This window comes from Acomys minous, assembly GCF_964271855.1.
Source record: "Acomys minous genome assembly, chromosome: 16".
In the NCBI taxonomy this organism is placed as follows: Eukaryota; Metazoa; Chordata; class Mammalia; order Rodentia; family Muridae; genus Acomys; species Acomys minous.
The window spans coordinates 2,532,154-2,543,103 of NC_140498.1; the positions used below are offsets into that span (position 1 = coordinate 2,532,154).

Consider the following 10,950-nt stretch of genomic DNA (forward strand, 5'->3'; position numbering starts at 1 on the left):
CTGGAACTCTGTGTTCCATGTACTCAGATTAAAGACTTTCATCACCACGCTCAGCTTTTCCTTAAAAAAAAAAAAAAGAATCTAGATGGGCCATGGTGGCACACGCCTGTAATCCCAGCACTTGGGAGGGGAGGCAGGGGGATCACTGTGAGTTCAAGGCCAGCCTGGTCTACAAAGTCAGTCCAGGACAACAAAGGCTACACAGAGAGACCCTGTCTTGGAAAATTAAAATTAGAGAGAGAGAGAGAGAGAGAGAGAGAGAGAGAGAGAGAGAGAGAATATCTAAATTGCCCAAACTGGCCTTCAACCTGCTGTCATCCTAACTCCACCTCCCAAGCCCTGCACAACTTTTCAAAGTTATAGTCTCCAAAATGATCAGGGGCCTTTAATCCCAGCACTCGGGAGGCAGGAGCATGTGGGTCTCTGTGAGTTCAAGGCCAGCCTGGTCTACATATGCACTGAGCTCCAGGCCAGCCGTCGCTACACAGTGAGGCCCTGTCTCAAGGAAATAAAATAAGCTGGAATTTCCCTGAGAGGCCCTGGAGCCTCACAACGGGAAGGAGGGCAAGTCTCTTCGTTGTTGTTTACTATTCAGTTCCAACCAATTATTGCTCTTCTCCAATTCCAACCAGTGGTGTTTGTGTAGGACTGATTAGGCAGAACAAAACAAGATGGCGTCCAGCTGGGTGTGGTGGCCTGAGCCTCTAATTCCTCCCAGCACCAGGAAGATGAACTAGGACGCTTGCTGTGAGTTCAGAGTCAGCCTGGGCTACATAGTGGTTCCTGGCCAGCTTGGGCTACAGAACAAGACTTCGTATGAAAGTGCTGAACGCCTTGAATGCCAGAACTCAGGAGGCAGAGCCAGGTGGAGCTCTGTGAGTTTGAAGACAGCCTGGTCTACACACTAAGTTCCAAACCATCCAGAGCATCCCAGTGAGACCCAGTCCCAAAAATAAAAGGAGAGGAGGGGAGAGAAAGGAGAAGAAACTACGATTTCCAGTAGGCATGCTTGAACAATGGAAGGGGTGTGCAGGTGCCGGGCCAAGTGTTGCGGGGAAACTACAACTCCCAGCGTAGCAACAGCTCAGGAGGGTGAAAGGCGTGACTTAACTCTCACAGGAGGCGGGGACCGGTCCGGAGCCGCCCAGACAGCTTTCAGAAAAGGGCGTGGACATGTGGCCATCAGGAAGTTACCTGTAGAATCTTTTATGGCGCTTTCTGTTCGCCACCTTTTCAACTACCCCCTACTCGAAAAGCCACGGACCAATGAGACTTCCGAAAAAAGGAATAAAGGGAGGTGGTCAAAGGCTGGTGACAAAGATTGGCTACTGTGTTCCCCAGGAGGGGCCAAATAGCTTTTTTTTTTTTTTTTTGGTAACGTGCTGAGTCAGGTGAACCGATTCACCGGGCCGCAACTTAACATCTAAGAAAAGGACAAAGGAAATAGTCACTTGTTCATTTCGAGGACTTAACACAGAGCGCACCATCCTCAAGACCGACTTGTGGACTCTAGCCCTTGCTCCGCCTCAGAAGGAGGGGGGAAACTGGAGAACTTTTGCGCAGCCAAAGAAAGGCCTGACAGCTAACTCGGGTCTGTTTGCTCTGGCCCAGAGGCCAGAGAGCCATGGCCTCCACCATGTGGGGGAGTGCTCCCTGGTGGGGCCCGCCGCCCCCAGCCCCAGCCCGGCCGCTCACAGACATCGACTTCTGCTCGGGCGCACAGCTGCAGGAGCTCACTCAGCTGATTCAGGAGCTTGGTGTTCAGGAGAGTTGGAGCGAAGGGCCCAAGCCTGGAGCTGATCTTCTCCGAGCCAAGGATTTTGTCTTCTCTCTGCTCGGTAAGTAGTTGCAACCGCGGGGGATTTGCAGACCCCCGCAGCCTCGCCATTTCTCACCCCGGCCTTGGACCATGACGCCTTTCACGAGCCTTCTTCTTCCTTTAGGGCTAGTTCACCGCCAGGACCCGCGTTTTCCACCCCAGACAGAACTCTTACTGCTTCGCGGTGGGATTCGAGAAGGTTCTCTAGATTTAGGGCATGCTCCTTTAGGGCCCTACGCCCGAGGACCTCATTATGATGCCGGTTTTACAGTCCTTGTGCCTGTGTTTTCTCTGGATGGCGCCGGGCCCGCGCTGTTGCTGGATCTGGAATCCTCTTATGCGTGGCTCCGCCTTCCAGAGCGGATGTGTGGAATTTCTGTCCGGGAGACCTGGCAGGATTGCCTAGGGCCCCCTGTCCCAGGGGAACGTGATTTGATTCACCAAACCCATAGTAAAGAGAGTCCCACGGACCGGGAAAGCTCTGTGGACACGTCACGCGATTATGTCCCGGAACCTGAGGCGCACATGTCTTTGGAAAAAGCATCTAGTGACCTTTCAGGGTCGCAATCGCCTAATAATGACAACACCAACCTTGAAACTCCCGAACCACTGAAAACGCCGAGCAGCAACGCTTTGGAAACCGAGGAAAGGCCAGTCCCAAAGCCGTCGGAGGCTCCGAAGGCATGGCCTACACTATGCCCGACCCAAGTGGCTTCATGGTTCTTCGATAAGCTGGCTGAGGTTGCTGAGTCCCTGACCCCGGTCCCGGGCGCTCCGAGGCTAGTCCATGCAGCTCGCCACGCGGGCGTCACCACGGTCCTCCTGGCAACTCCAGACCCCCCACGCCACCTCCTGCTATTCGACCTGATCCCGGTGGTGACAGTGACAGGCTGGCCTGACGCGGCTCGGAGCCACTCGTGGGCGGGTCCGCTGGCCTCGGAGTCGGCTTCTTTCTACCTAGTGCCGGGCAGCCTCCCAGAGCAGCAGGCCGCCCCTGGATGGCAGCTGTGCTTCGCCCGCCAGGAGCTGGCGCTCAAAGCGCGCATCCCCGCGCCGCTGCTCCAGGCACACGCGGCGGCCCAGGCGCTCCTGCGCCCGCTGGTGGCGGGGACCCGGGCCTCTGCGCCCTACCTCCTGCGGACCTTGCTCTACTGGGCGTGCGAGCGGCTCCCCGCGCTCTACCTGGCACGGCCGGAAAATGCCGGCGCTTGTTGCCTTGGGCTCCTGGATGAGTTGAACCGAGTGCTGGAGGCCGGGACGCTGCCTCATTATTTTCTGAGTGGCCGAAAGCTCTGTATGGGAGATGGCTCCGCTGCCCTGCGCGGGGCATTGGCACAGCTCCGCGGGGACCCTGCGCGGGCCTTACGTGAGGCGGTGGAGGAAGCCAAGGTTGCCCGCAAAGGGGGCGGTTTAGCCGGCGTAGGGGGCGGGACCCATTAAAGATTCTACTCTTACAGGAATGGAAAGTGTTTCCTTGGGCGAGAGGGTCGAGGAGGGGGCTGCTCGACTGTGTGTTTTAGGGTTCAAAGCCTCTTTTTCTAAAAGGTCTCCCCAGTGTTCTGCCCTGCCCGAGGCCCAAGTTTTCTAAGTCTGGCTGGCACCTCCCCCCCACACACACCCCCGAACCTCTCTGCTCGATTCTTTCAGAGTCTACAGCAAACAGAAGGAATGTATTTACTGGCAAAGGCGGGGGGGGGGGGTAACTGGCTTTTGGAGACCTCGTTCTGATCAGCTGGGCTCACACCAAAACAGAGAGATATTAAGGCCGGATTACAGCCCAGCCTGGATGGCACAGCCACCCCAGTTTCTCCACTCCCCGCCCCGCCCTTCCCCATCCGTTTTTCTGGCCTCACTTCCATCCCAGGCAGTAAAGTCCCTTTCCGTTTTCTCTCTGCCGGCCATTCCATCTACCCCCTGCCCCAAGCCCCGCCACATCAGGTTTCCTTGTCTCATCTCTCAACTCCGAGAGTTGCAGGCCTTGCCTCCACTCCGCCTTGCCTCGGAGACAGGTCCCCCACTCACAGCTTCCAAGGAACCCCAGGGTTCCGCCCGCCCGCCTTCACCTCCCTCTTTCCCAGCGTCTCCGCCCCCTGCCCCGCCCCCGGGCCGGCTCGCAGAGGAGGGGGAGCCTCTGTCGCTGCCGCCGCTGCCGCCGCCGCCGCCACCTCAGCTTCCCACAGCCGCTGCCGCTGCCTCCGCCGCTCTGCCTGGTCCAACCTCCGGGCCCAGTGCTCTGACTTTGCCAAACCGGGGAGCTCTGCAGAGACATCCTTACTCCTTCCTGGGGGTCCGGGACGCCTAGGCCGGCGTTGGGGGGAACCTCCGCTTGCGGGTGACAGGGAGGGAGGAGCCTGGAGCCCGCGGCACCGGTCGCCCGGATCAACAGGACAGGACAGGTTGAGGGGCGTCGGGGAAAGGAAGGGGTGCTATAGTAATTCCAGGGAGGACGAGGAAGCCCTGTCGCAGGAAGCTCTGATGCGCTATGACTTATTAAGGGCCTGTTCACGTTGGAGTAGCGGTGACAACGTGGGTGCACTCCTCTCTTGGGGGCCTTGTTAGATTGGAGGGTGTGGGATCTAAGCAGCGCCAGTTGCTCCTCCGGAAATTTAAGGGGCAACCAGAAAACAAACAAACAAGAAAACCAAAAACGACTCATGCTCCTTGTTTGGGGCGACAGAGGGTCCTCCAGACAACCACCTGGTGTGTGCACCAGGAAGGGCTGATTTGGAGGTGACTTCAAAAGGAGTGGAGGGTGACAAGGTGGAGAAATGGTCTCAGCATCTGGAACCCCCCCGAGCTACTAGAAATGGGGGTGACAATGAGCAAAAGCATTATCCAGCCAGAGGGTCTGGGAAGCCTTTCTCACTGAACCTAGACAGGCTGGATGTTGAGACCTATTTGTGTTTGGTGGGTGGGATTTGAAGAAAGTGGGCGATGCACTCCACTTAGGGTATAGCAAAGGGGGGGAAAAAACCACATCAGGGTTGGGTTTCTCTGTGACATTGACAGCAGCCCAGGGTGAGCTAATGTCCACAAAACTAAGAACCCACACCCTTTAGATTACAAGAATAGGCTGGGCAGGAGTGGCGCCCCAAAATAGGGTGTAAAGAACCCCGAGGATACTGAGAACACATCTTGGAAGTATAGGAGGGTCTTGACTTGGGGATAGAGGAAGTGGGGGCACAGGCCAGAAAAGAGGGAAGGGGAGAGTTTTCATTAAGGGACAAAAATTCACGGGTGAGGACAGCTGAGGAGCGCATAGGCTGCTGGAGCTAGTGCAGGGCCTAAGGGTGGGAGCTGGTGGTTGTAGGGGGACGTGAAGGGGTCAGGGGTTTAGCCTCAGATCCTGCGGGTGGGGCGGTGGGTTGGGTCCTGAGCATGCCCCGGTGAGAGGGCTCCTCTTCAGGGGAGCCCAGGGCGCTCCGGGAGCCTGCTGGTTTGGGGGGTGTCTCCTCCCGGGGCGCTATGGCGGCGTTGGCCAGTAGCTTGATCCGACAGAAGCGGGAGGTCCGTGAGCCCGGGGGCAGCCGGCCGGTCTCGGCGCAGCGGCGCGTGTGTCCCCGCGGCACCAAGTCTCTTTGCCAGAAGCAGCTCCTGATCCTGCTGTCCAAGGTGCGACTGTGCGGGGGGCGGCCCACGCGACAGGACCGCGGCCCAGGTGAGTGTGGCTAGGGCGGGGTCTCCGGCCCGGAAGTCCCTCTGCCTGAGGCAAGGGACCCTGGAGAATGCAGCCTGATTGGGGGGGGGGGGGAGTATTCCAAAAGTGGACGAGGTGGGCCAGAGCGACAAAACCTGCGGGACTATGCTTCAGTTTCCTTCCTCTTTGCCGGTAATGCCGAGTCTCCTTGCTTTCGAGGGCAGGGGGAAGATTTGAGGGGCTAAGCCTGGCGCCCAAGCTTCTCAGCTCTTGTCTGCCCCCTCCAACACAGGACTCCCCACCCCCACGGTTCTTCGCCTACGTGCGGGTTCTCGCGATTCTTTCCATCCGAAGCGGAAGGGCCTGGGGGGTTCTGGACGCTTGGGTCACCCCGAGGGTTTCTGCAGCCCTGGCTGCCCCGCCCCCGCTCCGGTTCTCCCGCCCCTCCACGCTTTGGATCTGTTCCTCCTGGTCGAGCTCGTCTGGCCGGGAGCCAATCTCGCCAGCTCTCCCCCGGGTGTCCTTGCAGCTACCTCGTCAACCAGCCCCCTCCGTACGCCCTCCTTCTGTGACCTGCGCTTCGAGAAGGGTGCTGGGCAACCCCTCCCATTACTCCTGTGTGACTCCGAAATCCGGTCCTACAGGCTCGGGGGACCCTCTGCCAGTAGGAACTCACACACAGTTCAGGCTGTAGACCTGCACCGAGACTTGGGGGTGGGGGGTCGTACCACTTACAAGGGGGGAGGGGGACAGGGAAATCGGCAGAGAGCAAGCCACGGGAAGGCGTAGGCATAAGGGTTGGGATGTGATTCCCGTCCAGGTACGACAGTTAGGGAGTCCCTCTGGCCTCGCTCCAGGCTGCCGCCGGTTCCCCCAGGGGAGTCCCTCGCGCCCTCCTCCCCCACCACCAACAGTAGGCAGTGGTACAGTCCGCAGCCCACCCTCTGAGTGGGATCCAGCCCCCACGTGATGCAGCCAGCCTTTTCCATCTCTGTCCCCTCTTCCTTTTTCCTTCATGTGGTATGAATGTCCCCCATCCTAGGACAGTTACCTGGTTGAAGGGTAGAGCCTCAGCCTAAGGGAGGACTGGACCCTCGTGAGCCAGCCGACTGACTGACAGACAGACAGACAGATGGGTCAGTGTCAGACAGGCCGGCGCTGTGCCAAAGCAAGGCCCGCGCCAAAGCGAGCGGCAGCTGCAGCAGCAGGTGCTGAGTCAGCGTCAGTCAAGCCCAGTCCTACCCCTACTCGTGAGGGGGAGCCCCTTCCCTGTGGTCACCTTGCTGGTCACCCCGACATTTGCAAACACATTGTCCTGCAACCCTGGCACTGTCCGTTGCCTTTTATGTCTCTCTCTCTGTCTCCTACCTCCTCCCTGCCCCCATCCCCCAACTCTGGTGGGAAGAAGGAATTAAGCCATTTAAATAAATTTCAATAAATTAAGCTGACGCTCTTGATTAGAGAAAGCGGAAGGGACCCACACCCCCAGCTTCCTCAGGAATCAGAGGGAGCTGGAAGGGAGCTTGCTCGGGTAAGAGGGCTGGGGTTCTTTTCATTTCCTCTTCCTGCGCTGTGATCCCGCCAAGTGTAGGAATGTATCTGGGAATAGAGATGTCATTTTTCAAAGATGAATGTCTCTCTCTCCAGAGCCTCAGCTCAAAGGCATCGTCACCAAGCTGTTCTGCCGTCAGGGTTTCTACCTCCAGGCGAATCCCGATGGGAGCATCCAGGGCACCTCAGAGGACACCAGCTCCTTCAGTGAGAGGGGAAGCCAGCTTGCTGGGTGGGAAGCGGGGAGATGGGGACCCACCTGAGATGACAGTCCTAACCACCTCTTGAGGCTGTGTTGCCTTCAGTTTGTCTTCCTGAGCCGCGAGGGAAGAGGTGGAGCTGGGGCCGGATGGGGGTGAGGCTCCTGTGTACTGATGCCTGCTCTGTACTCCCCAAGCCCACTTCAACCTGATTCCTGTGGGTCTCCGCGTGGTCACCATCCAGAGTGCCAAGCTGGGTCACTACATGGCTATGAATGCCGAGGGCCTGTTGTACAGCTCGGTAAGGCAACGAGGCTGAGTGGCCTGGGTACTGGGGACACGCACCCTCAGCATAGAGCCGTCCTTCGCTACAGACGGGATTCGCACCCAGGACTCTGCCCTTCCTGTTTTTGGCTGACCACTGCCTGCTCCAGAACTCCTCCCTTGGAGGAGCGAATCCATCTCCACCACCAGGGCTCCCCCTTAAGTGACTCCTGCTCTTTGAATGCCTGGCCCCTTCAGCCATTAGGGCTCCCGCTTCTAGGCCTGTCACCTCTAAACTTACCTTTATTGTGGATGGGAAATAGTAAGAGGCTGGGAATGAAGGGAGATCTTATTTCCAGTGCCTCTATAAATCTAGCTCCTGCCCCTGGGTGGCCCACCAGGCTCGTCCTCTTCTCTCTGTGCTCTGGTTTCTGCATGGGCTCAGTAGGTGCTGCCCTCCTTTCCAAAGAAATGTATAGATTATACCTTGCTGCCTCTTCCCAAGGGCTCCCTTCTGCCAGTGATCTCTCTCTCTCTCTCTCTCTCTCTCTCTCTCTCTCTCTCTCTGTGTGTGTGTGTGTGTGTGTGTGTGTGTGTGTGTGTGTCCACACCTCTCTTCTGTCTCTTTTGTCTCCTCAGCCACATTTCACAGCAGAGTGTCGCTTTAAGGAGTGCGTCTTTGAGAATTACTATGTTCTGTATGCCTCTGCCCTCTACCGCCAGCGTCGTTCTGGCCGGGCCTGGTACTTAGGCCTGGACAAGGAGGGCCGGGTCATGAAGGGAAACCGAGTCAAGAAGACCAAGGCGGCTGCCCACTTTGTGCCCAAGCTCCTGGAGGGTGGGTATGGGGCTCGAGGAAAAGGTGGGTCACGTGGGAGGGAATTGACCTTGAATGAATACACACAGGGCTCAGGCCATACATGTTGAACAAGATGCTGGGATGACAGGGCCGAGACTGAGAGGCTTTGGCCTTTGGGGAATTGGGGAGCTCTCTTCCTTCGGGCTGGGGTTCTTCAAGGGCGATTGTAAGGGAAGGGAGGCCCCTCAGATCTCTTGTTCTCCCTGGCTCTTTGCGTGCCTAATTCTCCTTCCCTGCTCCTCTCTCTCTCCCCTTCACAGTGGCCATGTACCGGGAGCCTTCTCTCCACAGCGTCCCTGAGACCTCCCCCTCCAGTCCCCCCGCCCCTTGAGATGTAGTCCCTGGACTGGAGGCTCCCCGCACTTCCAGGGAGCCAGCCACCGCCACAGCCTGTCCCCTAGCCATGCTCCGGGCCTTGCTGCTCTCACCCTGTTGCCACACACACAAGCCCTGAGCAGCCAGGCCTCACCAGGTGCTGTACCCCGAGGGCACCTAGGGGCTGGCTGGGACCTCTGGAGCTGCTGCTGCTGCTGCGCTCTCAGATCCTGGGGCCCAGGAGAGGTTCTCAGATGGTGGTGCCTGGAACAATCCTGGCTGTTCACTTCTCTCTCTCCACACTAACTCCTACCCCTTAAGAGAACCTCGGTTTTTCCTGAAATGGCCCCTGGAGGGCGGGGGTGGGGGGGTGTTCCAAAACTGGCAAAGCAAGGGGACCAATACTCTCCCTCCCCGGCTGAGCCGGTTTCCGAAGCCATGCACTTCTTTTCCTTGCCCTGAAGCCATAGCTTTCCAGGTCGGTCCACTGATGCTCACGGTTCATTTTCTTCTCTCTCCCTTCTGCCTTGGTCTGGAAGGTTCTGATACAGCTGAACACCCCAGCCAGGGCCATTCCTATGGTCTGTATTGGAACCCAGGTGTGGATCCTTTAAACTTCAATCCTTGGCCTAGATGGACGCCCCTGGTTTAAAAAAAAAAAAAAAAAAAAAGAGGCCTAACTCCTAACTCCAGCCTCCTCACATAGCCACTGGCCTTGCTCTGAGTCAGAACCAGTCTCAGGTCACCTTATCCCAGAGACACCCAATACTAGAGCATGGCGTTCTAGACCTTTCGGGAGCCATTCCCCTCCCCCCAATTACCCCTCCCCTCAATCCCCCCCCCAAATCTCTCAGCTCAGCTCTAGGACATAGACCATGACACTTAGTCCCTTTTTCCAGGATGGAACTAGGGCCTGTATAGCCATATACTGGAGTAAGTTCTAAACCCCTAACCCTTCCACTTTCTCTAATGATCTAAGAATGCTAGAACTCAGCCGTGATTCATTAAGAACTAATTGGTTCTGAGCTGTGCTTGGTGGTGCGTGCCTGTAAGTCAGCACCTGGGACTGAGTCAGGGTTTTTGAATTGGGGGCCATCCTGGGCTATAATAGCAAAACCCTGTCTCAAAAGCCAACACACACACACACATACACACACACACACACACACACACACACACACACAGCGCTTATTAATCAGTACTGAATGAATCAAGAACCACTTCTTGTTTGTTTTTCCTAGATAATTTTCCAAAACTCTTCCCTTTAGAATACTAACTACTTTTCCATGGTTTCTGGTTTCCGCATTCCAGCTGGGGTTCTGCCAGGGAAACAAGACTGGGGAGAGGTATAGGAATTCTGGAAGACCGTACCTAGCTCACAGTAGGAAGCTGAGAGGAGGAAAATGCCACCATACGGCTGAACCCATGTGTCTGATTTAGGGAGACGCGAACACTTAGCTACCTCAGCAGGACTTCCTTCCAGGCCCCTTTTAAAGCTGAGGTCCTTTGCTCGATATGGTGTGGTGTGGTACATCTGTGAGGTGGGGGAAGGAAAACTGGGAGTAAAAGGGCTAGCCTCGGCTACATAGTGAGTTCAAGGCCAGCCCGAGCTATGTGAGATCCTGCCTCAGACAGCAGAAAGCTGAGGTCTGTAACAATAGATAATAACTCTAGAAAAAGGACAAATAAGACACAGCCTTGACTTCTCCCTCCCAGCAAAGAGACCCTAGCTCAGCAATAAATCCAACTTATGTCCGCCCCTCCCTGCCCGCCCCCGGCCAGGCCTAGGAAATGCGGGCCCTCCCGGGCTCCCAGACCTCATACATCCCCAGAGCTTCTAACTAAATAGAATTTACTTCACTTTACAGCTTATAACCTCAGCTGGGTTTTAAGTACCCAAAAAGGACCTGAAAACGGCGAAGGCTTGGGGAGCCGCTAGTAAAAGAGGGTAGATTCCTAGTGTAGCAAATGTTAGCGGAAAAAACGACTATGGCGGTCCTAAGGGAGGGGCTAGTGCTCAAAAGCAGGTCACTTTTCCTCAGGCCCTATTACTTCTGGCTCATTGCAAGAGATGCCCCCCCTCCCTCACACGAACCCCGCTCAGGCTCCGCCCATCTCCCCGGCTCTGTTCTCAGGGGGACTGGGTCTCCACTTCATGCTTTCTCTAATTAAAGATGGTTTATACAACCCAAGTGTTATCTGACATTTGTGAGTGGAGGGCGACTGCAGTTGGCTCCGGGCGGGACCAAGTCCCGAGGGCGGGGCAGGGCGGGGAGGGTGGGCTGGCGCCTAGTCCCCCCGACAA

The 10,950-nt window shown here is 56.8% G+C and overlaps 2 protein-coding genes across 2 annotated transcripts; both read left to right on the top strand.

Moving 5' to 3' along the window:
* The first annotated feature begins 1,139 nt into the window (after positions 1–1,139).
* On the top strand, positions 1,140–3,279 carry TMEM102 (transmembrane protein 102). Its single transcript, XM_084762334.1, has 2 exons — positions 1,140–1,838; positions 1,944–3,279. The coding sequence occupies exons 1-2, from the start codon at positions 1,625–1,627 to the stop codon at positions 3,257–3,259; spliced, it is 1,530 nt and encodes a 509-aa protein (XP_084618460.1). The 5' UTR covers positions 1,140–1,624; the 3' UTR covers positions 3,260–3,279.
* Positions 3,280–3,897: 618 nt separating this feature from the next.
* FGF11 (fibroblast growth factor 11) lies at positions 3,898–10,837 on the top strand. Its single transcript, XM_084762338.1, has 5 exons — positions 3,898–5,477; positions 7,104–7,214; positions 7,405–7,508; positions 8,111–8,309; positions 8,591–10,837. Exons 1-5 carry the CDS (start codon positions 5,285–5,287, stop codon positions 8,659–8,661), a joined length of 678 nt encoding a protein of 225 aa, XP_084618464.1. The 5' UTR covers positions 3,898–5,284; the 3' UTR covers positions 8,662–10,837.
* The last annotated feature ends 113 nt before the right edge of the window (positions 10,838–10,950 follow it).

Bases quoted from the DNA above. Each gene is read 5' to 3' on its own strand.
- FGF11 (XM_084762338.1), top strand. From the start codon at position 5,285: ATGGCGGCGTTGGCCAGTAGCTTGATCCGACAGAAGCGGGAGGTCCGT. The intron at 7,215-7,404 runs GTGAGAGGGGAA...GTACTCCCCAAG, and splicing joins AGAGGACACCAGCTCCTTCA to CCCACTTCAACCTGATTCCT. The intron at 8,310-8,590 runs GTGGGTATGGGG...TCCCCTTCACAG, and splicing joins TGTGCCCAAGCTCCTGGAGG to TGGCCATGTACCGGGAGCCT.
- TMEM102 (XM_084762334.1), top strand. From the start codon at position 1,625: ATGGCCTCCACCATGTGGGGGAGTGCTCCCTGGTGGGGCCCGCCGCCC. The intron at 1,839-1,943 runs GTAAGTAGTTGC...TTCTTCCTTTAG, and splicing joins TTTTGTCTTCTCTCTGCTCG to GGCTAGTTCACCGCCAGGAC.